General features: G+C 38.1%; 1 protein-coding gene and 1 long non-coding RNA gene across 4 annotated transcripts in view; one reads left to right on the plus strand and one right to left on the minus strand.

Moving 5' to 3' along the window:
- LOC124158672 (proton-coupled amino acid transporter-like protein pathetic) overlaps nucleotides 1–26,425 on the plus strand; it is a 119,943-nt gene that overhangs the window by 90,628 nt on the left and 2,890 nt on the right. Inside the window, exons 1-9 of one of the 3 annotated variants that reach the window (XM_046533890.1) lie at nucleotides 10,813–10,893; nucleotides 11,361–11,449; nucleotides 16,504–16,590; nucleotides 18,078–18,228; nucleotides 19,678–19,799; nucleotides 20,264–20,348; nucleotides 20,440–20,715; nucleotides 21,968–22,155; nucleotides 25,615–25,781. In XM_046533890.1, the coding sequence (XP_046389846.1) occupies nucleotides 10,858–10,893; nucleotides 11,361–11,449; nucleotides 16,504–16,590; nucleotides 18,078–18,228; nucleotides 19,678–19,799; nucleotides 20,264–20,348; nucleotides 20,440–20,715; nucleotides 21,968–22,155; nucleotides 25,615–25,781 (1,201 nt within the window). In that variant the 5' untranslated portion in view covers nucleotides 10,813–10,857. Of the gene's footprint in view, nucleotides 1–10,812; nucleotides 10,894–11,360; nucleotides 11,450–16,502; nucleotides 16,591–18,033; nucleotides 18,229–19,677; nucleotides 19,800–20,263; nucleotides 20,349–20,439; nucleotides 20,716–21,967; nucleotides 22,156–25,614; nucleotides 25,782–26,425 lie in introns of those variants that run through there. The other 2 variants (XM_046533891.1, XM_046533892.1) reach the window with 2 other exon arrangements.
- The window catches only part of LOC124158674, a 73,012-nt gene that overhangs the window by 36,184 nt on the left and 10,403 nt on the right, over nucleotides 1–26,425 (minus strand). The window lies entirely within an intron of this gene.

Genomic DNA, 26,425 nt, shown 5'->3' on the forward strand with positions numbered 1-26,425 from the left:
GGTTTCATTAGAATCTTAAAAAAAATCTTTCCGTTGATCTATATCTTCTATATTATTTCTACTGTATAGATACTTTTTTCTCAACTTATACGCAACCAAACTCTACAAATGAGGTACCAAAATGCACAGGATTTATCAGAGAACATGCGACGGCATACCTTACTTCCTAAATATTGCTATTGTTTCCTAAAATTGGTTTTTAAATAATTTAAAAAAAACAAAAACAAAAACCGGTAAATATTCCTGACGTTAACGGCGCACAAACTGATACATTTGTTCATTTGCAACAATATCTCGCATTCTTTAAATAACTTTTATCAAAATGCGGATTCCACATTCAAGTCTCCTGTTGATACGCAAGTATGAGTCATCATGTGCGTTTAACAGAGGATAGTATAATTACTTCCAATGTTGTGTTTAAAGAGGTCCTCTGACCTCAATTTGTACATGAACATTCCAATTAAATTTGTACATAAGGCCCTGCCTTTTTTTTACATTTTAATATTAGAAACGCGCCTATCCCTCTGTGGACCTGCATTGAAAAGAGTGGGGGAAGCCAGCTGGGAGCGGGCGCATCACGCTCGTTATGACATATTCCGAAACACTTACTCCCGCTGGAAAGCGTAACAAGGCCAACCTTATCAGGACCCTTTGCTCTGAACCCTACACTTATCCCAAATGATTTATGAAATTTATGCTACGGTGAATATTACGAACAGGACTCTTAACAAACCTGAAAAGTCTAGGAAAGCCGTAGAATTTCAGGAAATTTTTTTTTAAAAGTCTAGAAAAATAAGTTTTCAGTAAAATTCATGCAGTTATTTCTCCTCACTCTTTTTACGCATGTGCATATCTTCGATATTTGAATATCACATTCTCGAAATCTCTTTCGGTCGGTGCTCAATAACTGTAATGATTAATTTTAACCTCGTGAATTTACGTGATTTATTTAAAGGTTATAATTTTTCGACATTGGACCACGTTCTTCTCACGAGATGATGATTATTCCACATTAAGAAATAGCAGCGTAGAGCCAAAATAGACAAGAAATATCGGGGAAATGCTGCTAAATGTATGAGTGGTCACTCGGTACGAGGAAAGGGGAAATCACACGCATATTTTTTTCACCAAAACTCCATATTGCCTCCCCTTCCTGCTTCTCTCTCTCAATTTCCTTCCTCCTGCGTAGCATAATCGGAATTTCCTCGTTTTATTTTTGTCTGCCCTACTAAACCTCATCCCCGCTTGACGCTCCGTCTTCTTTTTTTTTAATTTTTTCTGTATACTGTACCCTAGCGGGCATTAACACGGGGCTTCAGCGCATAGTGACGCCATGAAATCCAAAAAACTGTGGCCGTATCCTCGAAAAAAAAAGCTTCAACTGGGATTATCACCGAAGAGACGGCATATTCTTACTCTAACGTCTTTGGTGATTCACGTTATCGGTTTTTTCTTCACGCTCACGCAAGGTCGAGAGGCTTTTCTCTTATGTTTTTATTCGTAGCTCTAAAAATATAATTCCCCATCGTCTCGGCTATCCCTGAGTCAGACGCGTCACAGGTGGGTAAATATGCCCACCTCGCCGCTGAGAGAAAAAGAGGATCGGTCGAATTAAACTTGAGCTTTGCAAAGCATTGTTAATTAGAATTTTGAATGGATAAATTAACCTACATCCATTTTTAATTCAATAAAAAAAATATTTACTCTAAATTTTGAGCTTGTATTTTTTTTAATGTCTTATCAATATTTTATTCCTTTCGGATGAAAAAGGACTCACAATCCGAAAAAAAAGTTTTCCTTTTCAAATTATGATTGAGCCTCCCAAATACTAACTTCGATAGCGTACTAATACATACAAAAGTAAGCTATAGAGGAGCGGTATATGGAAAAGATGCTTCTACAGGAGCCGTAGGCATAAAATCAAGAATTAGATCCTTCCACCTGCACCTTGTGATCCAATTTAATGTTTAAAATCTTTGGAATTTACAGATTCGCAAGGACTTCAAAAATACTGGAGGAAGAATGTGTGAGTAGGCTTAGTGCAACTGGATAATTTACCCTAAATATTGGTCGGATAATTACATTACGCCCTAAAAATTTATTTTCCCCGTTTTCAGCACCGAACGTAACAAACTCGACTCCGGTAGTCAGTTTGCTTCACAAAATAATTTCACTACCGGGTTCTCTTTCCCCTTAACGATCACCGTTCATGAATATAAATTAGATGCAAATACCCTATTTGACTCGAAATTTCCCAATCTTTCGATATGGAAACAATTTCCGTGTTTAACGGCTCGTTAAAGCGTCCTCTTAGTAATCTTTTTGCGCACTTGTTTCAGATTCTCCTCCAACCAGTTTGAAAACTCCAAATTGCCTTTCAGGTATTCAGATCGTCATACTCACGTTTTCCCTTGATCCCAATAGAATGCAAATTTATGCTAATTCGAAAATTGTATCCAATGATGAAAACTAAGTGAAAAATAATAGATAAATTACTACCTTTGTCCATGCTACACACTGCGGTACTTAACAGGCATTTTAGGCATCCCTGACAATGGGATTATAGCGATTCCTAAAAATTTTAACGAATAAAACAGATTTTTTAGGGTCTCCAGACATACTCAAAGGAAAGTATTTCGATTATTAGCCCGTTCAGAATAGATACAAGAGAGTGACAAATGTTGCGCAGTAACTCAAAGAAATAGAAATTTATTTGTTTCGGAAAATATTTGGTCAACTGTTTTCTGGTGTTATCATAGCTCATTTTCCGTAATGGATATTTCTAGTATTTCCAAAAGAAATTTATCTTCTAGCGATACGCGATCTTTATCTTTAAATGGCACCCTTATAAAATTTAAAGCGTAAAACTATTGCATTAAGACCTCTCCGTCCGTCACAATTGTGTACAGAATTGAAAACTACAAAGAATGAATTATCTAAACCATAATAAGTGATTGCTACACATGGTGAAGCGTAATATTACGTAAACACAGCGAAAAAAAAATAGGCGAGAGCGTGGCTCAGATTGTGTAAAGAAAATAGCGGAGATGATAGAAAGTGCAGCTAACAGATCGAAACACAGCGTATCGCAAATAAATAAGGCTGAGAGATATAGAGACACCGTTATGAAGAAGATAAGAGCAATCAATCCTGTAACCGTTAAAGCGTTGCCTCCCCCTTACCGTAATCGCAGTAGAATGACTCAGAACCCAATAATGCGCTGCATCTCGGAATTTATAGCAAGGGTGGGTAGCCACCTCCGCCACTTCTGATAGGGGAACCTTTGGCACAATGCCTCAATCTCTTTATAGACAGACTACCAATGCATGTGCGCCTTCAATCGCAATGGTGGAAAGATTTACCTTATTGCTTTAAGAATTCCACCACGGTGTTAGAGTTCTCTGTTTTATGGTACCACTGAGAAACGAAGTAAATACGATTTTTTTAAATAAAAAATGTGTCCTTGAGGATCGTTCACCACAACTTGGCCCGTAATGACCCCGAAAAGTGAGTGAAATATACTGCCAATCACAGCAAGGATCGCTTATCCATCGAGAAAAAACTAATAGGACTTTCGGTAAATTTTAGGACCAGCGAAAGAAATTACTATCTTCATTTCTTTTGGCTTGCAAAAGAGAAAGTTGAGATTAATCAAATTCCTACCGGCAGCGTCAAGTCGAAATACGCCGCTTCAAGTTGTTGCAAACTACAAGACTCTCACCTCAAGTTCTACTATCTTACGTCACGCCAAGCTACGACAAGTAATTTTTTGCGAAGGAGGCCTCTGATCTTATGCGTTCAAGAAAGTTAGGGTTTCCACAGTGTATTCCTTGGGAATTTTGGAAACGAATTGGAAAATTTCTCTCCTGACGAAATTTGTTTATTCTCATAAAAATGTATAATAAAACTGGTACATAAATGTCTTTAAGACGAAAACAAGAAATACCTGGCCAATTCTCCTTGCTATTCTAAGAGCTATTAGATTTTTTAGAGGGCGCATCACTCCAGCTCAACTCATCTCGTTTCCTAGAATACTGCTCGTTTAGAACTTACGATATCTTCTCGACATTTCCGGGGCATATAGATAACAACCCTTGTCAACATATTCCTTTATCTCAAATATGAATACATTACCCCATAAAATATATTTATAGCACATTTAAATACAGAGAGGTTTTTCTCTAATACTCCGGAAATTTCAAGTAGATAGCGTTGAATTTTAACTGTATAGTTTTATTTATAGTGTATAGCACTACATCTGGACCGGTAGAGCGGAATCTTACTGATATAGCAGAGGTATACGATAGCTATGTAAGTTTGCTCCATAGCCGACCTACACTGCTGAAAAAGTAATAACTGAACTACGTATAAAATCGTTTCAGGCTTGACTTGGTGGATATGCGAGATGTCCTTGATAAAAACTACGCAGATAATTCGGCAGTGGAGTTTTATATTAAACTATGGAAATTAACATTTGCAGTTTTTATCATGAATAACTGAGAACAATTTCGTTGAACAGTCCCCAAACGTTTACATGTAAATGTGATTGATAAAACTTAAGAATTTCACATATTACGTACCTATATAAATCAAAACCTCAAAAAATTATTTATTATCAATATAACTTATATCTGGAAAATGGATTTCATACAGTCACGGTGGGTCCACTACAACGTAGAGTCTTATCTTGTTATTTACCTATCGCTATCTCCTGTTACGTTCTTTAGCTACATCTATTGATTGAAGCGACCGTAAATTAAGGTCATTCGCACGATCGAGAAAAGGTGGGCAGGTAGTTAAGAGAAAGTTATTTGAGAAAGGATGGGGAATGGAACGTATCATTGGCTATAGCTTAGCCATAACTAGGCAACACACAGCCTACAGCATTATGTCACAACCGATGCGAGCAAAATCTTAAGATGTAGGTAGGCTTTTATTTTACCACTAAAACTAAACTTTGTAACCTAAAATATTGGACCGGGGGATAATCGCTTGCCTCAACGGGATCCTAAATCATTCGAGCACAAACATAGTGAAGAAGAGGGCTTCACAGTATTCTGGGATAATTAGTCACACCATTGCTATGCCAAAACAACCTTACCGCCAAGAATATTTTCTCTCTCACATTTACCTTCACGTTTTCCTGGGCGTCATTCCTCTCCACCAGTTGTTTTGGTTTTATAATGAAACACCTCTTTGCGCCTACTTGAAATTTACAAAGTGCGTAACGGTAATTTGGAGTGCGTGATTTTCGATTGGAAATCATTATGATGAACTAAAAATTGAAAACGATAAGAGTAAAAATGAAGCAATGGCAATGGGGTCTTTGGCAATAATAAGTTGGGTAGTTTCTAGGGACTAGACATTTTGTTAAAATTACTCTTTTTACCTGTTAATTTCAATTAAATATTTCTTCTCAGATTCGATTAGGCCGAAAAATCCTTCGATTCCTCAAAACCATTTGGTTACACGTGTTCATGTTTCGCGCGGGTCGATATGCATGCATCATCGATAACCGCGTTTAGAAACGATCGTGCCTCTAAAGGTGCGTTTACAGTGTGTAGCATGTTATGTAAAACAAGATACATGTAACATGTTTTACGAAAAAGTTACAAATCCGTGTAACATTTAACATGCAACATTGTGTTATAAAACAAAATACGTGCAATACGTGTTTGGTTTCCCACTTCGTGTGGGAAACCAAAAACTTGGTTGTAACGCGATAACAATATTTTGTATTACAACACAATGTTACGTGCAACATGTTACACGGATTTGAATTTTTTTCGTAAAACATGTTATATGTAACTCGTATTATATAACATGTTACAGAGTGTAAACGCACCTTTATTCACTTATAGCTATCCGTTACTCTTTCATCGGGACCAAATCGCATGAAAATTTTATTCTGGAAAACTATTACTTAGCTATTTATAATCAATTTTTACTAAATTCGCTATAAAAGTACTACTGTCAGACCACCAAATTCTAACACTAGTTCTGAATCCACACAGCACCCAGCGCAGCACCCGTACAGATTCAGGAGGGGACGACTTTTCATCAGCCATACCATACGCTACACTGGGTTAAAAATACCTACTTTAAAAGCTTTTTTCTTGATATATTATCACATTTTGACCACATCAGCTGCGCGAAATATTCCCATTCATTCAACAAGCCCACCATTTGCGTCACCTTTATCATGACCTTTATCATAAGGTTTTTGATATCTCGGCGTCTTTGTGAACTCGAAGTGTGACCCTGCCGGCAAGGACAATATGCCATCTAACAATTCGAAGTCTCTGGGAGGAGGCGTTTCGATTCGTCACGTTCTCTTCGGTTTCTGGTAGCTGAAACTGGTTTACACCGGAATCTTACCAGCAGGTCAACATTTCGTCGGCCGAGGTGGCGCTTTTCTGAATTCCGCATCCCATTTCGGATTCACAGGAGATCAGATTTGTGTGTTGACCTTAGCACTGACTCCTAATCCATATGACTTGCATCGAAACGAAATAAACAATACTGAAGTACATTTTTAGGCTGAATCAGAATGTTTCCGAGTGTGTTTTCACCAGCCACTCGGAGATTTCTTATAGCTGTCTCATAGAAGTCCGAAGCACATTCCTCACCTGGGATAGAAACGGTGGAATGCGACATTAGTAACAGTCAGACAAAACTTGATACTCAAATATGTTCCTTAAATATGTTGCTTAATTTAATCTCCTTGGTCTTGTAATTTTCTCCCCATTTAATGTCCCTTTCATCAAGATAAACCATAATTCCTCTTGTTTATATAAGTTCCTCTCTTATAGATGCCTCCTGGAACATACGTTTCGAAATAGTAATCGCAATTCATTCGCTTAAATCGAACAACTCTCCTTCACAATCCGTCTCCTACCGAGGCATCTGTGCCTCAACATTATATTTTTCTCTGCTTTTTGATCCCAAGAGATGATTTATATTGATAATTAAACCTTTTACGAAATAAATACATGAGTAACTTTTCAAAAATATCAGTCAGCCGTTGATGAAACTCACCTAAGATATTTTCATTTTCAACTGAATATATATTGGTCGCAGTAATAGTAAAATAAAACTATCTCAGCTACATTTTATTCACTAATTTCCTCTATTAAAATTTGGCCGACCCCAACATGCTTAAGTTTTGTTATAAATTACCTCCCATATGAGCAAGTGGCATCAAATTCATCAGAACGGAAATATTTTAGCAATCACAGAACATACTTTGAACTCGCCAGCATGAAAAACTGCGAGGCTAAATCATTTATGATCTAAATTTGGACGCAAAAATAACTGAAAACAGTCGGCGATGAAATCACTAATCCAGTGAGGTTATTTTGTTTCAACTCCAAAAATCTGGCTTAGTTCTCTCGTTTCTTTCTTTAAGTGGAGTAAAACTCGATTATTGCTAGAAAAATATAATTGGATCATTTCATCAAAATATTCAAAGCGGCAAATATAGTAAAGAACCAAGCCACGGTTAGCATCAATCGATGAAATAATTACAATAAACCCTTGGTCCTCAAACCTCGAAATAACAACAAAATCAACTCAACGATGTTCTCGAGGTTGCAAACGTCAAAATATTCTACTTAATGGCTGTCTGTCATCGAAGTCGCTTGCTCCATAACATAGCGGAGCGAAAATGACGAACGTGAGTCGAAAATTCCGTTGGCGTGGGTCTCAAAAAAAATTTCAAATATGCCAAGACGAAAAGCCAACACGTGCTTGGCTGACCAGCACGGATGCCACGAGGAGAAATGACAATGAGCCAGATACCTTATACCCACGCTAGATTTTTCCGCGAGAATTTAAATCATCCATGCAGTACGCTTCGAAGTGATCCCAGCACATTTTTCTTCGAACCAAGATATCGGACGATCGTCCGGAGAATGCAACTAGGGAGGAAGACCATTGAGGAGAAGGCCCCTACAAGGTCTCAATCGGTGATTTATGACCGTGACGTACTTCTTTTGTTCTCTCCCACGCTACCCGGAAATTAAAAAAATAAACTTAGAACCAGCCCTCTCGCCTCGGGAGTTTTCGTCTCTTACTCCAGGGGTCGTCAACCCACCATTCCATAAGAAAAAAATAAGTTCAATGGCTTTATTGACGTGACTGCAATAATAACTAGACGTAACTTAACCTCAAACCTTGTCAATATGAATATTTATGGAACAACTTTGAATGAAAGTCAGCGATAATGGCCAAAAGTTCTCTTTCTTCAGACAGGCACCGCCATAAACTAGGAATATGGTATAAATTCCGGCGCTACTGTAAAGTGTCTCTCGGAAAATAAGTTACGGGATAAAAATTGTTAAGCAATGCTTTCTTTTGTGCATAAAAATCTGAGAAAACAACGATTTCGCATTTTCTTAGATATGCTCAGCTAGACTTATAATTACTGGTACACCATGGAATAACCACCTATTGAAATGTAATGTCTTGGTTATGTAAATGTAGGAATACTTCAAGAAAATTATACGCCGATCATATAAGCCAACAATCGAAAGTTTTCTCTGGATTGGAAAAAGGGTAAGAGAATCTTATCCAGCACATAGCCAGTAATAAAGGCAATGGAGTAAGAATTTTTATCTTCATTGTACTCTCCCTTCTCATCCTCTACGGAATCCTTTCGCCGTGGCCCCGGCCAGCATGACTCTGCGTCCAGCAGATGCAATAAAGCAATTTATCTCACTTGAGCTATCTCACTAGTTGAACTAGGAGCTGGATTCTGACAATGTGACGTTATTTGCAGCCAACGAAACAGCATTAATATGAAGAGACAAGGCTGAGTAATCTCGAACCAAGGAACGAAGGCAGCGATATCTGAGAGCCGCTCAAAATTATCAAAACACTCGTCATTAATATGCGAACTCAAAGCAACTGCAACTCGTTTTCGAGTGATCAAAATATTGAGCAAGTAAAATTAGGGAATATCGTAAATAAAATTACTAAAGCATATAAAAACTGAGTGCCCCTCCACATGGAGGCACGCCAATTAGATGACTGAGGAAGTTCGAAAGCCACTGATCTGACTTTGTTGGATTAGATACCTATTTTCAAACCCGTCATCCTGGAGATAAGGTTATTGAAAATTTGAGAAGGCGAGAGATAAGGCGTCACATTTAAGTACCAAGATATTTGACCCATATCCTTGGGTAGGCATGTTCTTGCACTATCAATCGAAAAGCTAGGTTTATACCCGTTATCTTCAAATATAAAGTGCAATGTAGAAATATCGAAACTACAAATGCGATCATGCGAAATGTTTCCGTAGGAATGGAATAATAGCCAGTCATATGCACCAATAGTAAAATTATTAAACAATCCCACGAGTTGAAAAAGGTGACATTTTTTTCCACGAGAATTTTGTATTTAATATTAGGTACAAAATTTTAGTCCGACAGTTGGGAGTAATATCAAATCAAATTCATAATCCTATAATTTGGCGGAATAGTTTTATGTAAAATTTACAGATAGATACGAATATCTATACAATGCTTAACAGAAATACTTTACCATGTAAAGGGATACGTTTCCAATTTTCCTTTTAACAAATGTGTGCTTGGGAAGATGGGAGAAACATTTTCATGGGAAACAGGCAAATGGATATCCATAGTTTATGAATATTCCAATCACTGCCAATCATATATTATCTAGAGGTAAACTATATAGGTAAAAAATATCCAAAACTATCCAGGTATTAACTATCAATGTACGCGGAACACAATTACTAGGGGTTCACTTCACTTATATCCCGTACTCAGTTTCTAATAGGTCCATAGATTGATCGGAAAGCAATATGAATTTCACAATACGACGATATCAAGTCTTCTGGTATTTCACCGAGTGTTTGTAGTCTGAGGACGACAGTTTCACAGACGATCCTGCCATCATCATTAGAGGCAGTAGTTGAGAATTATCACAACAACAATCTTCCGCGAGAGCCTCCGCGTATTCCTGAGCTTCTACAATTGGGACTTACATTTGAATGATGAGTTAAGCCTGAATCACACGATCATTTTTTTTCGCCAATCACTATCGAGATCACTTTTCCCGTCACGAAAAGCAATCGCTCTTGTGATCATTTTTCTGAATCACACGGTCACTCCCGCCGTCGCTTTTCGCATCATTTCCAATATCACAGCTCGTTGTCATAGGATCCACATCAGAAATTATATAAGCGTGTTTGTTTATTTATGTCGTTCTCACAATTGCCAAACGTTGCGCTACAAACGCTCCATAGGGGAATGCGTTCCGATTGGCTGATATGGGGTTTTAGTGACGGTTTTATCGACGGAAAAAGCGACCGGACGAGTGATGAAAAATAGCGATGGGAATCCTCATCGCGATCGCGAAAAACAATTGCCGCCGACGATCATTTTGCGCAGTAATCGCGATAGTGATCACTTTCGCGACGAAAAAAAATGATCGTGCGATTCAGGCTTTTAAGGAAACTCGTAATTTTTCACATAGATATTTACTTCAAAGGGTGTCAAAGCTGGTCAAATAGTCGTAAACAGTGGCAGTATAAATAAATCAATATTCAACCCTGAAGATGAGTGCTGAGACGGTACTTGAAACGTTGGCCGATATCAAAACATTAACCCAGAGTGGGAATCCCGAGAAAAGTTTACCCAGTGGCAGTATGCATTAAAAAAGTGTTTTCCTGTATTTATTTCTTCGATATATTGTTGTGTTGTCAACGAAACTCTGTATACGAAGGAAACAATTTATGAAATATGGCGAGCTGAGCTAGCTGTTAACCGCTGTTTACATTTTGTGCGTTTCGTGATGCTTGTAAAATAGAGCATTTCTACGCTCGCAGGTATAATGGAAGAAACAAGTTCCGGAATACCCGATTCAAAGGTTACTTACGATTTCATCTTTCATTGACGTTTGCTCTCGAATAATTTTAAAACTTTAATTACATTATATCTATTCACTCACGACATAAAATTGTTAAAGTTAACCATTATTTCATTAATCAGACTTCTCATGCTATAGAATATTTAAGTTCGCTTGGTGTAAATACTTTGGAAGGGTTTGATTTCTGCGGTAAATACAAGACAGAGGATACCTACCTATCTAGATTGCACCCTAGGATATAATTATAAAATCCTAAAATCCTTCTTTCCGCTCTAAACCTAATTCAATTATTTTCGAGCCAATGGTCAAGAAGACCAACCTTTCTCTCCATAAGCACTGGTTTCCTATGTATTAAACTCCTCTTTCCTCCAGTCGATTTTTACGAGACTATATCCCTCCATTCTATGGGATAACTCAATTGGTTCCCAGAGAAAACAACTTATGTCTTGTTCTTTTTTCTTTCGCAGGATGAGAACCATGCCACAGAGTTACAGACATTCCTTCCACAAGATGGGAAGATTACCATCGTTCCGACGTCGGGAGAGGCCAAAGCCAGGTGGGTATTAGACGGAGCTAATGGGGAAATTGGCCCGATAACCACCTCAGCATGAGTTTCGTATTCAAGCCCCGAGGGTTTAATAGTTGGCACACCCCACCCATCCACGTTCCGCTTTCCATCTTTACCCCGTTCATCTCATCATCTCAGCCGGTGTGAAAAAATCCTTTACCAACATCATTTTGAGAGAAACCTGTAGACTCAAATAGTATATCTTCTTAAGTACTTCTGTACACTTAACTTACCAAACTTAACTCTTAACACACTTAACTCATCTGTACACACTCAAAAAATTAATAACCTTATGTTTCCTTTCGGTTAGTTTGCAAGGTTTCTTCAATAGCTGATTAAAATAGACGGTAGATTTCAACATAATACTCTTAAGGTAAAATACTCTGATACATAGTAAATTAAACAAAGAAGGAAAAACTTATAGGAAAATTGAAAGATAAACTACCCCTTTTATTTAATTTCACGGAATTTCAAATTGGTATTAAGCCGTGTATATTGCATATTCTTCTCTTTAGCTTAACGTCGCTCTACTGTAAGATGTCTTTCGAATGTTTCCACCTCCGTAATAGTAAATTCACAAAAACTAAACCATTGCTTTAATCTCTCTAGGTCATTAATAAAGCCACTCTCGTCTCACCTCTACTATGTCCCCAACGAACACGGTAATCTTCAGTTATCCCCCCAATATTTTCTGGATCAAGCTCCGTCGACGAAAAAAATTCCGGGAGATTATGAGAAAATTAATCACCTGATTCTCGCTACAAACCCTCCTCGAGGAGATTAAATTTCGACCTCTAACCCCAACGGGAGACCCAGGGCACCTCTCTCGATCTTCGCACGTATCTCATTAGGGAAAGACCAATAAATTTCACCAAGGCCCTTAACGCACTCGGCCGGGGGCCACTTAGAACCCTCGTTGGATACGCGGAAATACGGCTAATGCGGCCCTAAAAAGCCTCCGTTAAACATCAAGGAGGAAAAGGTGCAGGTTACCCGAATCCCCTGACATTACTCAGGCAATTTTTTCTGCTGCCTTAACCCACACAATATTATCGGCTCAGCTGCTTTTCCGTTATCTCGAGAATTTCAATGAAACCATCAAGTTCAAGGGTAAATAATCGCTTCATGCGCCTTCAAAATATTTATATTTACGTGATTATTACGTAACGTGTCATGATAATAATGAAAAGTATTTCGAAAAAGAATGCAATATCATTTTACCTATTCAAAATAACTTCCACAAAGTGTAGCCTGAAGCTGCAAACAGGGACGCCGACTTATAAAAAATATTGGGGGGGCCCAAACCTGGAAATTTTATAAATAGTGAGTTTTAAGTTTTTTAAGCATTTTAGAAGAGTTGTATGATCAACATTATAACCCTTATAACTACAATCTAGATATCTGGACACTCCGAGGAAAATCGACAAGCCTGACACATTTTTTCCTCACACCCATAACGAATTATTGAGGGGGCTCGGGCATGACCACCTAGATACTCAGTATCTAGGTGGTCATGGCTCGGGCCCCCTCAAGCCCCATGGAGTCGGCACCACTGGCTGCAAATAAAAATCATCAAGATAACAGTAGCAATCGCCAGAGTGGCTTAGCCGTTGATAAAAGGAACAGATGCTGAATAACGTAAAAAAACTCCGGTGGGCATGTCCTAAAATGCATTCCTTCGACGACCTAGAATAAAAGGTTTATCTTTGTAGGCATGCATTGATTATCCCAGCAAATGGCTTCGAGTGTCTCAGGAATTCGACCAGCTCATCGCATATACATACATTATCAATGCTATGAGCGTTTCTAATTCATAACTCATGGTAACTACCGAGAAAAATACGACATTATAGGTCAAATTTAAGCCTGATTTTCGATAATCACAACATGACGGAGCATGCAGTCGAACTTAACGTTAAGTGATAGTTGTGCTACTGTGTATCGGAGACAAACGCTGAATGACCGTCACAACTACTATCGAGAGAGGTAAAAAAAATTGCTATTGGCAAAATGCTTAACCAATTTTTATAAATCTTGCATAAAAACACTTAATATTAATTTTACATGCGCTGAAAACTCATTCCCAAATTCATACGGGAGAATGGATACTCAAGACAGCTAGAAGCACGTCATGCCTTCTTGAGATAGAGAGCGAGGGGTTAGTTTGCTATCGATTTAAATTGATGGAGAATAATTAATTCAGAACCCTCGCAGGTAACTGAAATTCTCTTTACCGGTTTTTGACCCCAGAAACATGATACAGGATTCGATGATTTGTTCCCTAATCGGAGCGTAAAGTGGAAACCATATGCGACTGCGGCGCAGCGGCTTAGCTCGACAAACGACTACCAGGTGTCTCAGCAGCTCCATCACGCACTTCTTCACTCGTGAATTTATTTTTAATGTCTTTACAAATTTCTGATGTCGCAGTGGAACATTTCTTAATGGTATTACATTCGAACATGTCCAATCGAAAAATTAATTCAGGGCAGCACTACTGGCGCATGCACACTGCTTAGTGTGGGCTTAATAACATTGAAGAAAATGAGGAAATAAAAATGATGGAAAGAGCCCATAATCAGAGAGAAATACTCTAAATTAATCACATAGTTATGCGAGACCATTTCGAATTGTATTAATTCGAGATTCCTTGTATTAAGATCCTTGATAGATTCCTGCTATTCTATCAAGATTAATGTAAAAAATCTTCCCCGCGAGGACATAAAATGCTGAATGAGGGTTACTATCAGTGGCTAAAACCATGATCTTCCAGGTGAAGGTCGGCTTGATTGATGATGACTGAGCTGAGCACGTACTTAAGCCCGTGACGGGTGAAATGCGATAGGGGTGATCGCTGATAACCAGCTTCGGCTAACACATCAGAGAAGAGGGCGAATCATTTACGCAGGGTCGTTTTTAGCTTCCCAAATATTAGGGATACACGAGAAAGCATACATTCTCCTTTAGGAAAGATACGCTAAAAGTTTCATAAATATTTGGATTCATATCACTTCCTAGTCAGCGACAGATTAAAAGGGAAGAAAACCATCGCCCCCACCAGTTCCTGAGAAGATAAAATAACGATAACCATTAATTAGATTTCCGAAAGCAAGATTGTAATTTGCCGCTTTAACATGCAATACCTTTGGAATCCTCGTAATCATATCATCCCTCTTAATATTTATGGGGAAATCTTCCAGAACCCACGTTTCGTCGACAGGTATTGCGTACTTCCCGGGTGCCTCCGAAAGTAATGACCCCCATATACAACAGCAGTCTTTGATAAGACCTTCGGTCGACCTTCTGAGGCAAGCACGGTTCCTTATGCTTAAAATGAATTTCAATTTTTTTTTAAATTTTAAATGTTTGGATGCATCTGAAATCGGAAATACATTTCTTCAGAAAATCGCCTGACACGTATTCACCGACAAGAAAGGCTAGGGTTGGTCCTCCGCATTTTCATCGATTGATTTCCTCTGCGTGTTGCTTCGGGTTATCGAAATACCAAGTAAAATGTTTTTGAATTATTTTTAAGAAACAAATCTGCACCAAAATGTACCTTATTTCATACTCAGGTGCCTCATTTACGAGGGGAACTACCACCCACGCAAAAAATTAAGCATTCATTCTACTGTATCCCAATGTAATAGCACATAACTGTCAGTTTTCACAACCGGATGTGACTAGAATCTTTTGATTCAATTTTGTAACGCTATAATGGCAACTATCTAAAAATAACCCAGATAAAATGCTACCTGCCCATGTCAGTGTCTGTCAATCGCTCTACATATCCCATCCGAGTCTCTAAATGAGGCTTCGCGTGAAAAACTTAAAAAGTCAACAAGTTCTGATAAAAAAAGAATACGTATCGATTAGGAGTACAAAATTCTTGTCACCCACTTCCCTCTAGTCAGTTCACGTTCGACAGTCAATAAAGGAAGGGAAGTTACTCGCGACAACAGATTCCGCGATTCATCGCCGAGAACACAGGTGTCTACACGCGGATATCAAACGTGAACAAATTATAATTTACTTCGATATTCACGCGGTCGCCTGCTATGTAATTCGAAAGGTAGTAAAGATTGTACCACACGAAACTTTATGTACAAATTGCATCCCGTAATCTCCAGTATATACTACCAGGGACTTCCCCGGTGGCCATGACCGTCAATTCTGAAATGGTCCCAAAGGACCCGCCACAACGGAAACCTCGTATGTACGTAAAGATAATTAAATATATCAATCCAGTAAATCAACAAGTGAATTGATTACGTGCGCTTAAAATGGCGAAGCCTCAAGTCCTTACCACGTGAAGTGACGACAATTTTCATCGCAAACGCCCGTAATATTTTTTGTACTATCCAATTTTATTTTCTAAAACTTTTAATAACTAATCCATTTTTCCCGTGTGTCCCGTAACAATCAACTCCTTTTTCCATTAATCTAAAGGTGGATTCTTTATATCCTGCTTCCAATTACAAGCTTCTCCTTTATTCCTCAAGGATCAGGTTCTCCTCCCCATCCTTCACCAAGAATACGTTTGAAAATACAGTAACTATTGTTTTTCAAACAGACAATCGTGTTCTTTCATTTACTTTCAGTGCTTTGATTTTTGTGCGGCTGAAGGCAGCCTAGTGGGGATGTGCTTGACACTGATCGGAATCATTCCAGACAGTTGATTCCGAGTGGTTGCAATGCGATTGGAAATAGTTGTATGAAAAATTTCACTCCAATGGCTCATTAAGAATGCTCACTTAGTCGTAAAACTCTTTTCAAACATAACAAATTTCGTTCGCAGAATCCAATCAGAATCGACTGTTCGAAATAAAAACAGATCGGAGTAATTTCGACCAGAGTCAAGCAAAGCCCCCCAGGACAAGTTCATAATAACCCCTACTTGCAACTAAATTCTAAATTTTCATTAAATAGATTTTTAATATTCTAAATTATAAAAAAATCGATTGGTAAGGAGTTTCTAAATTCAATCCTAACAACCCTATTTTTGTTACAATTTTGCTACAATTTCATTTTTTCCTTTTCAGTGAACGGAAATCTCTAGCAAATGATGACCTCGGAGGGAGATTCAACCCATTCACAAGCAGACAAACTCCAATAAAATCCAGAACAACGTAAGTACAAACGACCAACTTTAATTCTGTGACGCTATTATACAAATTAATGAAACACCCACTTTCACCAGAATGCGACAAAAAACTTAATTTGTGCATGCGTAGTAGTGGAATTATTTCCGCAAATAATGCTTTTTGTAGGCAAAAAATAAGATTCCTTGTCACTACATTATGCTAGAAATATATTTTTTACTAGGAAGGCTAGAACTAAAAATCACATAAAATTGAGAAGCACCTTATCTTGTTCCAAACTCAGATTTCCCTATGCCCTACATTCATTCCCAAAATTAGGCTTCCCAAACGAACGTAGCCGATGTTTCTTTATGATAAAAATCATTTGACTTTTCATTTGCCATCATAACAGTTGAAAAACACGCCGATAGCACTCTCACTCGGCCTGGGAAACGCGCCCCGGTGTATTCAGGGTCACATACCCTCACGGCGGTGATTCCGACACCCAACACTTCCACGAGGTTCTTCAGGGACGGATTGATGACTCTTAAAATGCAGCGACCTTCGGGTGTGCAAAATACATGGTTAAATTGAGTTTAAATCGCCCAACAACTAAACTGCCTGTATCGTGCGATTTTCCTCAAGATTGGACCCTCAATTTGAAAGTGCATCATAAACACCTTTTCCATTACAATAGTTAGTACTGTTTCAAACTCCGCGAGGAAGGAAAACTATACATACGCGGCAAAAACACGGAAATCATCACTTGGACCAGAAGACGCCTGGTGGAATCCTGGCGAAAATGTCGCCACCTCTGACAACAAAACGCGGCGAAAACCCAGGAAATGAAGAGATCCACGATCTCATTTTTCTGTAGGCAGAATGAAAATAGGCGAATGGGTGGAATTAAGAAAAAAACATGCAATAATTAGGCGTGTAGAGTGATGAAAAGAAGTATCAGGAGGTCACGAGGGAAATATATAAGAGGATGGACGAGTATGAACAGTGGTTAAGGGGCGCTGTAATAGAAAGAGGAAAATATATGCACAAATTGTAAACATCATGATAAACGAAAGGAAGTCTTTTCTTCAGAAGGGAAAGATCACAGGAATAAATTGTGCAACATTCCACATGCATTGTTACAATGAATTTTTTTGGAATTAACCATTCCAGACATTCACTGCACCATAACATATAATTAATATCCTACACCCCTCATTTCGCTATATATTTAAATGTTCTCTTAAGCGTGTCCTTCCAAAGGTTTTTATTTGTAATCATGTACATTCACCAAGTTTGACACCCCTGAATTTTAATTTAAAGTAATCACCAACACTCCTCCACAAACTTTTTTGTACATAATTATGATGAATTTGTGCTTCAAAGTGACTTGCTTCTAAAAATAAATCAGAAAAAAAATGTTGCAAAAAGATTCAAATTAAATAAGTTTGCCAGGTGTAGTCACTGCCTGCAAACCTCCTACCATTTCAGGGGTTGTCTAACTGAAGCTTGGTGGGGCCAATGACTGCTTACAGAGACACTGAAACGCTGATCCACATACTCAAGGCAAGTGTTGGGACTGGGATCCTTGGAATGCCGTATGCTTTCATGAATGCTGGCCTCTCAGTTGGTATCTTTGGAACTGTTCTCATCGCCCTCATTTGCACACACTGTGCTTATGTCTTGGTAAGTAAATAGGTTCAGGAGCTTGGATAGTTCATTAATTGATGTTTTTATCAGTATTTGTGCAATCCAAGGTATATGGTGAGCTCCTCTTGGGATTCCAAGATAGAAAATTCAAAATTCATTAATACAAAAGGGAAAAATTAACTTTGATAAAAATTTACAATGATAAATTTTGAAAGACTAGGCTGTAGCTTATTCATTCTGGATAACAGTTAAATTACAGAATGGTTCTAAATGGAGATACTAATTATGCTGCAACAACAAAACAAAAAAAATTGATAGGAAACCTTTGTACTATTTTAAAATGACTACTTCAACAATTTTGAATATACTTTTCCCATCACGAGGTTTAGATTCCCAGATAAAAATTTGGCAACAAAAAAATAGATAAATGGATTTAACATACCATATTGCGAAATGAAATGAGAAATACTATTACAGCAGACTCCCGATTATCCGGCTTGCTGTTTATCCGGGATGCGGATTATCCGTGCATGATTTTTCACTCTCGCTCAATGTTTTCCGCGACTTTTATAAAAAAATAAATTATCGGGATGTGTGCATTAATGCTAGGCTACACCGGGCTCATTATTTCCGTTAGAATCCCATTCGTAAAACGGAAGCGATTGCGTGATAGCTGCATTCACGGTAACACCGTGTTCCTGTTTTCCAAGCCTTGCAGTGCGCGACCGCGCTCCGTGATCACGGATACATGTCCCGCAGCAGTTGCAAGCCGGGCAACTTGCGAGCATTAATGATACGAGTACAACCATGTTATCGCCGGTAAAAAGATCGCGAACTGGTGAAGAAAGGTCTCAATGAGTCCGGGAAGTAATCTAAAATAACAGATTAACTGCATAAATAATAATAATATATAGTTTGTTTCAGGTAAATCATGAAAATTGCTGGATAATTTAAATGAAAGTTTGGGTTATCCGTGTTTTCCGATTATTTGTGCCGTCTCTCCCCATCATTAGCCCGAATAATCGGGAGTGTGCTGTAATTACAAAATAATATCCCATAAAATTTCATGAATATCGAGTGCCTGTTTAAACAAAAAAAATTCTGCTAAAAAATTGGGGTTGGTAAAAAATTTCTTACATAATTTTCCGGGTCAAAGAATAATAATTACTCCTTAATTGGACCTATATGCCATATATTCTGCCGCTCTGTAATGAAATTCACAAATTTAAATGCTTTCAGCCGTATCTTAACATGTAATTATGGAATTTGGGGGCTGTCTTCAACCAGAGAAAAGCTGGGTAGCTGTAAATTTTATGTGGCCAGAGAACTCATCTAAACAAATAAGTTTACGAACAATGTAATTCTTACAGACTATAAATGAATATTATGTTCATTTCAGTTTTGAAAAGGTGGAAAAAGTCACATTTCAAAATTCTTAATTATACAGATGCTGTGATATACTTAATTATTTTAAAAAATTTCCAGGTAAAATGTGCCCATGAGTTATATTATAGGCATCAAATTCCTATGTTAACATTTGCTGGAATAGGAGAAACAGCTTTTACAAGAGGACCAGAGTCAATGAGGAAATATGCAAGGCTGTGCAAGTGAGTGTGAACATTATCCCTCAATTTTGTATCACCAGTAAGGAATTTTGTTAACCATGTACTAGGAAACTGACCAAATGTGTAAGAAGTAGTACGGCTGATGAAATTGCTAATAGCAAATGAATCTATTTCTCACTCACTTTATCAGTACCCTACATTGAGATAGCGTTCCCATAGGATCAATACTATAAAATAACCCATACTGGGAATATATATCTCAAACTAACTAATCAATCGATCTAATGACTATCATCTTACACTCTGAAGATTTAACTACAGTAAATGAATGATATTCAAAAATAAACTAAATGAATAATGAACATGAAAGAATCCCTTTAAAAATAAAAGAAGTTCATCATCAATATTGCTTATATCCACTGCTCTTGGTGAAAATTATAATTGCATTTGACTCTATTTTGCTTTTCCTGCAACTAAAATAAACATGAATATATTATTTTTTACAGGTTAACAGTAATGACGATGCTTTTTCTGACATATTTTGGAACACTGTGTGTTTACTCTGTTATTGTAGGAAATAGTATTCAGCAGGTACTTACTATTTGCTAATATATAATTAATATTTCCTGGGTTTTTATTTAATCCATTGATCACAGAAGAAATTTATGGCATCATATTTCAGGTCATAGAGCATTACACTGAGTCTGCTATGGATCCCAGGATTTACATTGCTGCCCTACTGGTTCCTCTAATGTTCCTGGGATTTACGCCCAACCTTAAAATGTTGGCACCAGTATCTTTAGTGGCAAATTTATGCATGGTGGTTGGATTAGGAATCACTGCCTACTACCTATTACAAGACCAATCAGCACTTGAATATACCCCTCTCATAGCTCCACTATCTGGATTGCCACAGTTTTTCAGCATAACAGTTTTTGCCATGGAGGCAATTGGTGTGGTAAGTTTATTTTTTAAGTGCTTCTTTACATTAAATCTGAACGAATTCAGATTTTTTAAATTATTTTAAGGAGAAAATATTCTTAGGCATTTGAATATAATAAAATGGATATTTGAGGCATGACTTCGTGAAATTGCTTCATGTTGAATCGGAAAAACTTTGTAGATTTCACATAGATAATCTATTTGACTATAAAGAAAAATATCCCACTGTAATTCCTTAATTAAGGTGGCAAACCTGTGGCACCTGGCACAAAGTGGCATGCAGAGCATTTTGGAATATAGTGGTGGGGGGGCACCAAGGGCAATGGGTTGGGTGGTCATGTAAGTCAAGTGAGCATATGTACTCCCATTTCATATACTTTAGCCCTAAATTGCCAAAAGATTCGCCACCCCTGCTCAAGGGTAAAAAGGAGGACACAAGTAGCCACAAAACAAATGTTTTCTCATCAATCAATGTGAATTTGCTTGTTCCAAGAATCAAATTTGTATATGAGTGGCTATGGATTATCAGCCAGAGACAGATCCAGAAAAAATGTTGCAAGGGAGGAAGAGCCAAATTAGCACTCAATAATGCATGCATGATCCCCAAGTGGTAATGCAAGGGTCCCCTAGTGGATATGTAAGGAGATTTTCTGGTGGCACAAAAATGAACACACTGAATCGGTGTGTCTCATTAAGAAGCTCTGGAACAAACAGCAGCTCATCAACCCCATCATTAGGAGAAAAACTTTCTTTTGGTTTTAAGGGTATAAATTACCCTTTACCTTTGATATCCAACTATGTCCACTGCATGGTAAGCACCTACAGTAAGTTGCATTTGCCTGCAGTTGCCTGTATTTCCTAATAACTTGGCGTGAGAGACCTTCATTTATTTTTGTATCAGTGATTGCATTTGAGAAAAAAACATGCCCAAATTCGAACAAAGAGCCCATAAAGAGAGATAACTTATACAACACTGAACTTTCAGTAATTTTCACTGCAAACCTTCAAATTGAAGTCCTCACTCTGAGGAAGGTGGCAAACATCCCAGACAATTAGTATTACTACATGTGTAAGAGTTCATTTTCTGAATCTTGTACCCACCATGGAATCCTAAATGTAACTAGAAATTTATTGGGAACACTTCTAAAACAATTGATAAAAGAAAAGTACAAATTTATATCATTTCTCATGAATGTAATGAAGACTTAAACAGTGTTCAACGTTTCCATACTATGTAGTTACAAATGATGTGTAACTGTTCATTACAGATGATGCCACTAGAGAATAGCATGAAGAACCCTCCTCATTTCCTCAGGATATGGAATATATGTGGAGTGTTAAACATTGGTATGACTTTTGTGACAATTGTGTATGCAGCAATTGGATTTATAGGTTATGTTCGGTATGGAGAGTTAACTCAAGGAGCCATTACACTCAACCTCCCCACAGAAGAAGGGTAAATATTCATTAACATCAGACAAATTTTCTAAAATTTTTGGAAAATCTAAGGGTGCATGTAACTTAAACTCAGGAGTCAAACATAATATAATCTTATGAGTCTTACATTTTGCTGAAAAAGAACTCATTATCATTAGTCAACTTACAGTTTTACGGTCAAGGCCTGGATTTATGTCACAAATAAACTATCAGAAGCTAATAACATCGCAGAGATTTAAACTAATTATGTATTCAGTTTTACAATAGGGTAGTTTCCTTCATCAAAGAAAACTAAAGGCATTGATTGCAATTCATTACCCACTATGTACAGGGTGGGGCAGAATGGACTCCCTGATTTGACGGGTGAATTGTGAAGAAACTAACAAAGATAGTTTTAAAACGTTTATATTTCCCAAAACTACATTCAATGCCATTTTATTTTTATTTGAATTTGAAAACTTGTTCATCCAGGTGACGACCTTGGCGAGCGATGCACATATTGAGTCGTTCAAAAAAGTTTTCGAAAACTCTTCTCAGCATATCTTCTGATATTCCAATGATGACATTTGCAATTGCCTCCTTAAGAGCTTCCAAGGTCCTTGGTCGAACTTTGTGAACCTCAGCTTTGAGATATCCCCAAAGAAAAAAATCGCATGGGCTCAAATCCGGGGAGCGAGGGGGCCACGGAACATCGCCTCGTAATGAGATCAGGCGGCCGGGAAACTGTCTTTGCAGGACTTGGCGTGAACGAAGGGCGGTATGAGCCGTGGCACTGTCCTGTTGAAACCAAAAGGCTTACGTGTCATATTGCTGACCATACTCTTCCATTTTAGGTTGAAAAAAGTTCTCCAGCATTTCACAATAACGCTCAGAGATAACAGTAACAGTTAAACCTCGAGATTCAAAAAAGTGAGGCCCAATATTGCCTATGGAGGACATGGCGCACCAAACTGTCACTTTGGGGCTATGAAGAGGTCTTTGGTGAAGTTCATGAGGATTTTCAGTTGCCCAGTACCGAAAATTTTGCTTATAAACTGTGCCGGAGAGGTGAAAATGCGCTTCATCGCTAGACCACAGAATAGCGTCGGGTTGCACAGAGGTTAAAATTGCATTGCAAGCATCCGTACGTTTCAGTCTTGTGGACTCAATTCTTGAACGACCATCATCTTGTAGGGGTGTAAGTGACAGTCAGTTTCTAAAATTCGCCTTACTGTTCTGGACGATATTCCAAGGGCAGCAGCATGTTTCCGCGCAGAGCGCGATGGGTACTGCTCAATGGATGCTCTCACTGCCACGATGTTTTCAGGTGTCCTAACACTTTTAGGTTGCCCGGCTGGTTTTCTAGGAAGTGCAGATCCTGTCGCCCGCACACTAGTGATCCATTTCCTAATGGTTTTTGCATCAGGAACCTTGTTATGATGAGGCAAACCAAACTGCCTACGAAAAGCCCTCTGCGTCGCCAATACACCATTATTGTTTATAAAGAACGTTTCTATGACAAAGCCATGATGCTCACCAGACCACTTCATGGCGATTACTAAAAAATGGCATCGCTTCCCCCACCAAACGACACTACTCCCACCCCGCTAACACACCTGCGCACTCTACAGTGATTGTCTGAAACTAGGGAGTCCAATCTGCCCCACCCTGTATTAGTGTATTCATAATATACAAATTATTTAGTTTTAGAAATCCCAGTTTAGACAAATATTAATGGTCAATATTAACCTCATTTGAAAAAGGCCAGATTGGCACCCATGCGATGCCACTCCACGTGATGTCACAGGGACCTAGATGCTATACGAGCAGATAGGAGTTTTACATTGCTTGAGATTACCAATGCATGCATGTGGCACAGAGCTCAGGGAAACCTCTCTTAATAATCACTTATTAAAATTGCCTATGATCGGAAAGTTTCCTTCGTTTGATAGGGAATTAATAATCCTTATTTAAGCCAAGTGCTACCTGCTATCAGGGTACTCTGCTACCTGCAAGCAGCCTGCATCGTGGCAGCGCTCATAGCCTTGCACCAAGGTGGCCTCACTTGGCAGCAGCCATGAACAGAATAACGTCACACGGGCTTTTCCCAGCATTCATACTTAGCCGTCGCATTTTCGCTGGCTTGAAAATTTACACTTTTCATTTCATTGTGAATAATAGATATCGTCATTTAAAAATCTATAAGCTAGAAATACGTAATCCAGAAGAAATAATCTTTTGATTAAGGCAATTAAAAAAAAATAGGAAACCACCCTATTAGCAGGCTACTTTTTCCCTAAAAAGGTCACAAATTATCAAATTTATTATTCTTAATAATAAAACAAATAGAGAAATTTGAAGGATTACACAAATGCTGTATGATTAATTGCCATTTTACGCCACTATTGACTGTATTAAGACACTTGCACATGTAAATTTCATATGAATTTCCCATGTTAACCATTCACCTTGACGAGGTTTCGAACCTGGATTTCAAATTTGATGGTCCATATACTTAAAATATCCAGTCCAGTAAAATCCATTGAAATGAATTTCAAAGGATGTTGACTAAGGGGTGAAGCTAGTAGATACTTACCAGTAGTTGGGATATTAAGTAGAATGATTATTTTCATAGCTAATGTCATCTGTTGGTGCAAAAGCCATTCATTTGCAAATATCCCATAGCAGTCAAAATAATCACCCCGATCAGTCAGTACTTTCTCATTTGTCGCCATATATCTTCAGTGTTTTATTAAGACGTTCAGTGCAATACGTGAATGTACATCCAGGTTGCAATGCTAAGAAACTGAGGAATACACTTTGGCATCTCTAAAAAGACCATATTTAGAGGAGCAGAAAAATTCATCCCCTTTTCATGAATGTTTGAAAAATAAATTCCAGGTTGAATGTGCCAAAATTCCTAATTTTGCAGGAAGTAACAGCAGATTAGCCAGTGGCATACATATCTTTGCCAAAATAATATTTACATATCTTTATCGAGTCACGCGTAAGTGCATACAATACATGCAAATTCTGTGCGAAACTAATTGCTATGACTAAGACTCAAGACTCCAAAAATAATTCCACTTAGTCAGCAGAAGCCTTAAGAGTTTTAAAGGTTTGATCAACTGACATGAGTATTGGGAATCTGGGTATGGCACTCAGTCAAGGCAAATTATTTTGCACCTCAGGATGTCCATGAAATTCCTTCAACTTATATTATAATGGCCACCTTAACACCCCATACTATTCCTAGATAAAATGGCCATCTAATTCATCATATTGATCTGGCTCGCTTTCAATATTCATACTTTTGCATTAGATTTGATGACATGAAATTTAGTTCTTCAACATATTTTAATAAATAGTTATGAGGAAGAATTTAATATTCCCAGCTTACACAAGTAATTATGATTGGTAGCTTGTGTTTCACAGGCTATAGAATGGGATTCATTTATGTATATGCTTGAAAACTAATGTCCTTTTTTTCTCTCTAAAGCCTGGCACAGACTGTGAAGATTATGGTGGCAGTGGCAGTGTTTTGCACCTATGGACTACAATTCTTTGTTTGCCTTGAGATCGCATGGGGGTCCTTGAAGGAGAAGTTTGCAGACAGGCCATTAATGGGAGAATGTATAGTTCGTGCCAGTTTAGTTGTGGCTTCCAGTAAGTATTTGGCCAGTAATGGGTTCTTGCAATGTGAAAGTGTAAAATAGACCATAGTACAACTTCAAGGAGCATTATGCAAAGAATAACTTTTGTTCCGGAAATACATTGAAATAACTATTGTCTAAGTTAATGCATTTGCCGCTGAGTTGATTTCCCTTCCTAAGTTCAGACTGGTGGGAGACGCTGGTATATTTCTTTCTGCATGGTGTGCCCACATGGTGAGTTTTGCATAGGCTCATATTCTAGCCACTGCTTTGAGGTGGCGCCGCATGTGGGGGCATTCCACTGACAAGCGAGGAGAGAGGGAAAGTGGAGGAATTGGGGTAGCCATCATTTGGATTCTCTAAGAGTTAGGGGCTATGCTGGAGGACCTTTATTTCAGGGTGCCCTCAGCATGGTGCTGTAAGACTTGGAAATCATTCGCCTTGACTAGGTTTCAAACCTGGATTTTAAATTTGATGGTTCATGTACTTAAAAAATCAACACCTACTCCAGTAAACTCCACTGAAATGCATTAACTGAGATTTGCCCACTGCCGGGGCTTGGGACTAATAATTTCTGGGTTTTTGCAAACTATATTTTGTATTAGACTGAGGTCTGTTCGATGGAGCCACCTTAGAGTGTCATCCAATCCAATTTTT

This window comes from Ischnura elegans, chromosome 5 (genome assembly GCF_921293095.1).
Source record: "Ischnura elegans chromosome 5, ioIscEleg1.1, whole genome shotgun sequence".
Lineage (NCBI taxonomy): Eukaryota > Metazoa > Arthropoda > Insecta > Odonata > Coenagrionidae > Ischnura > Ischnura elegans.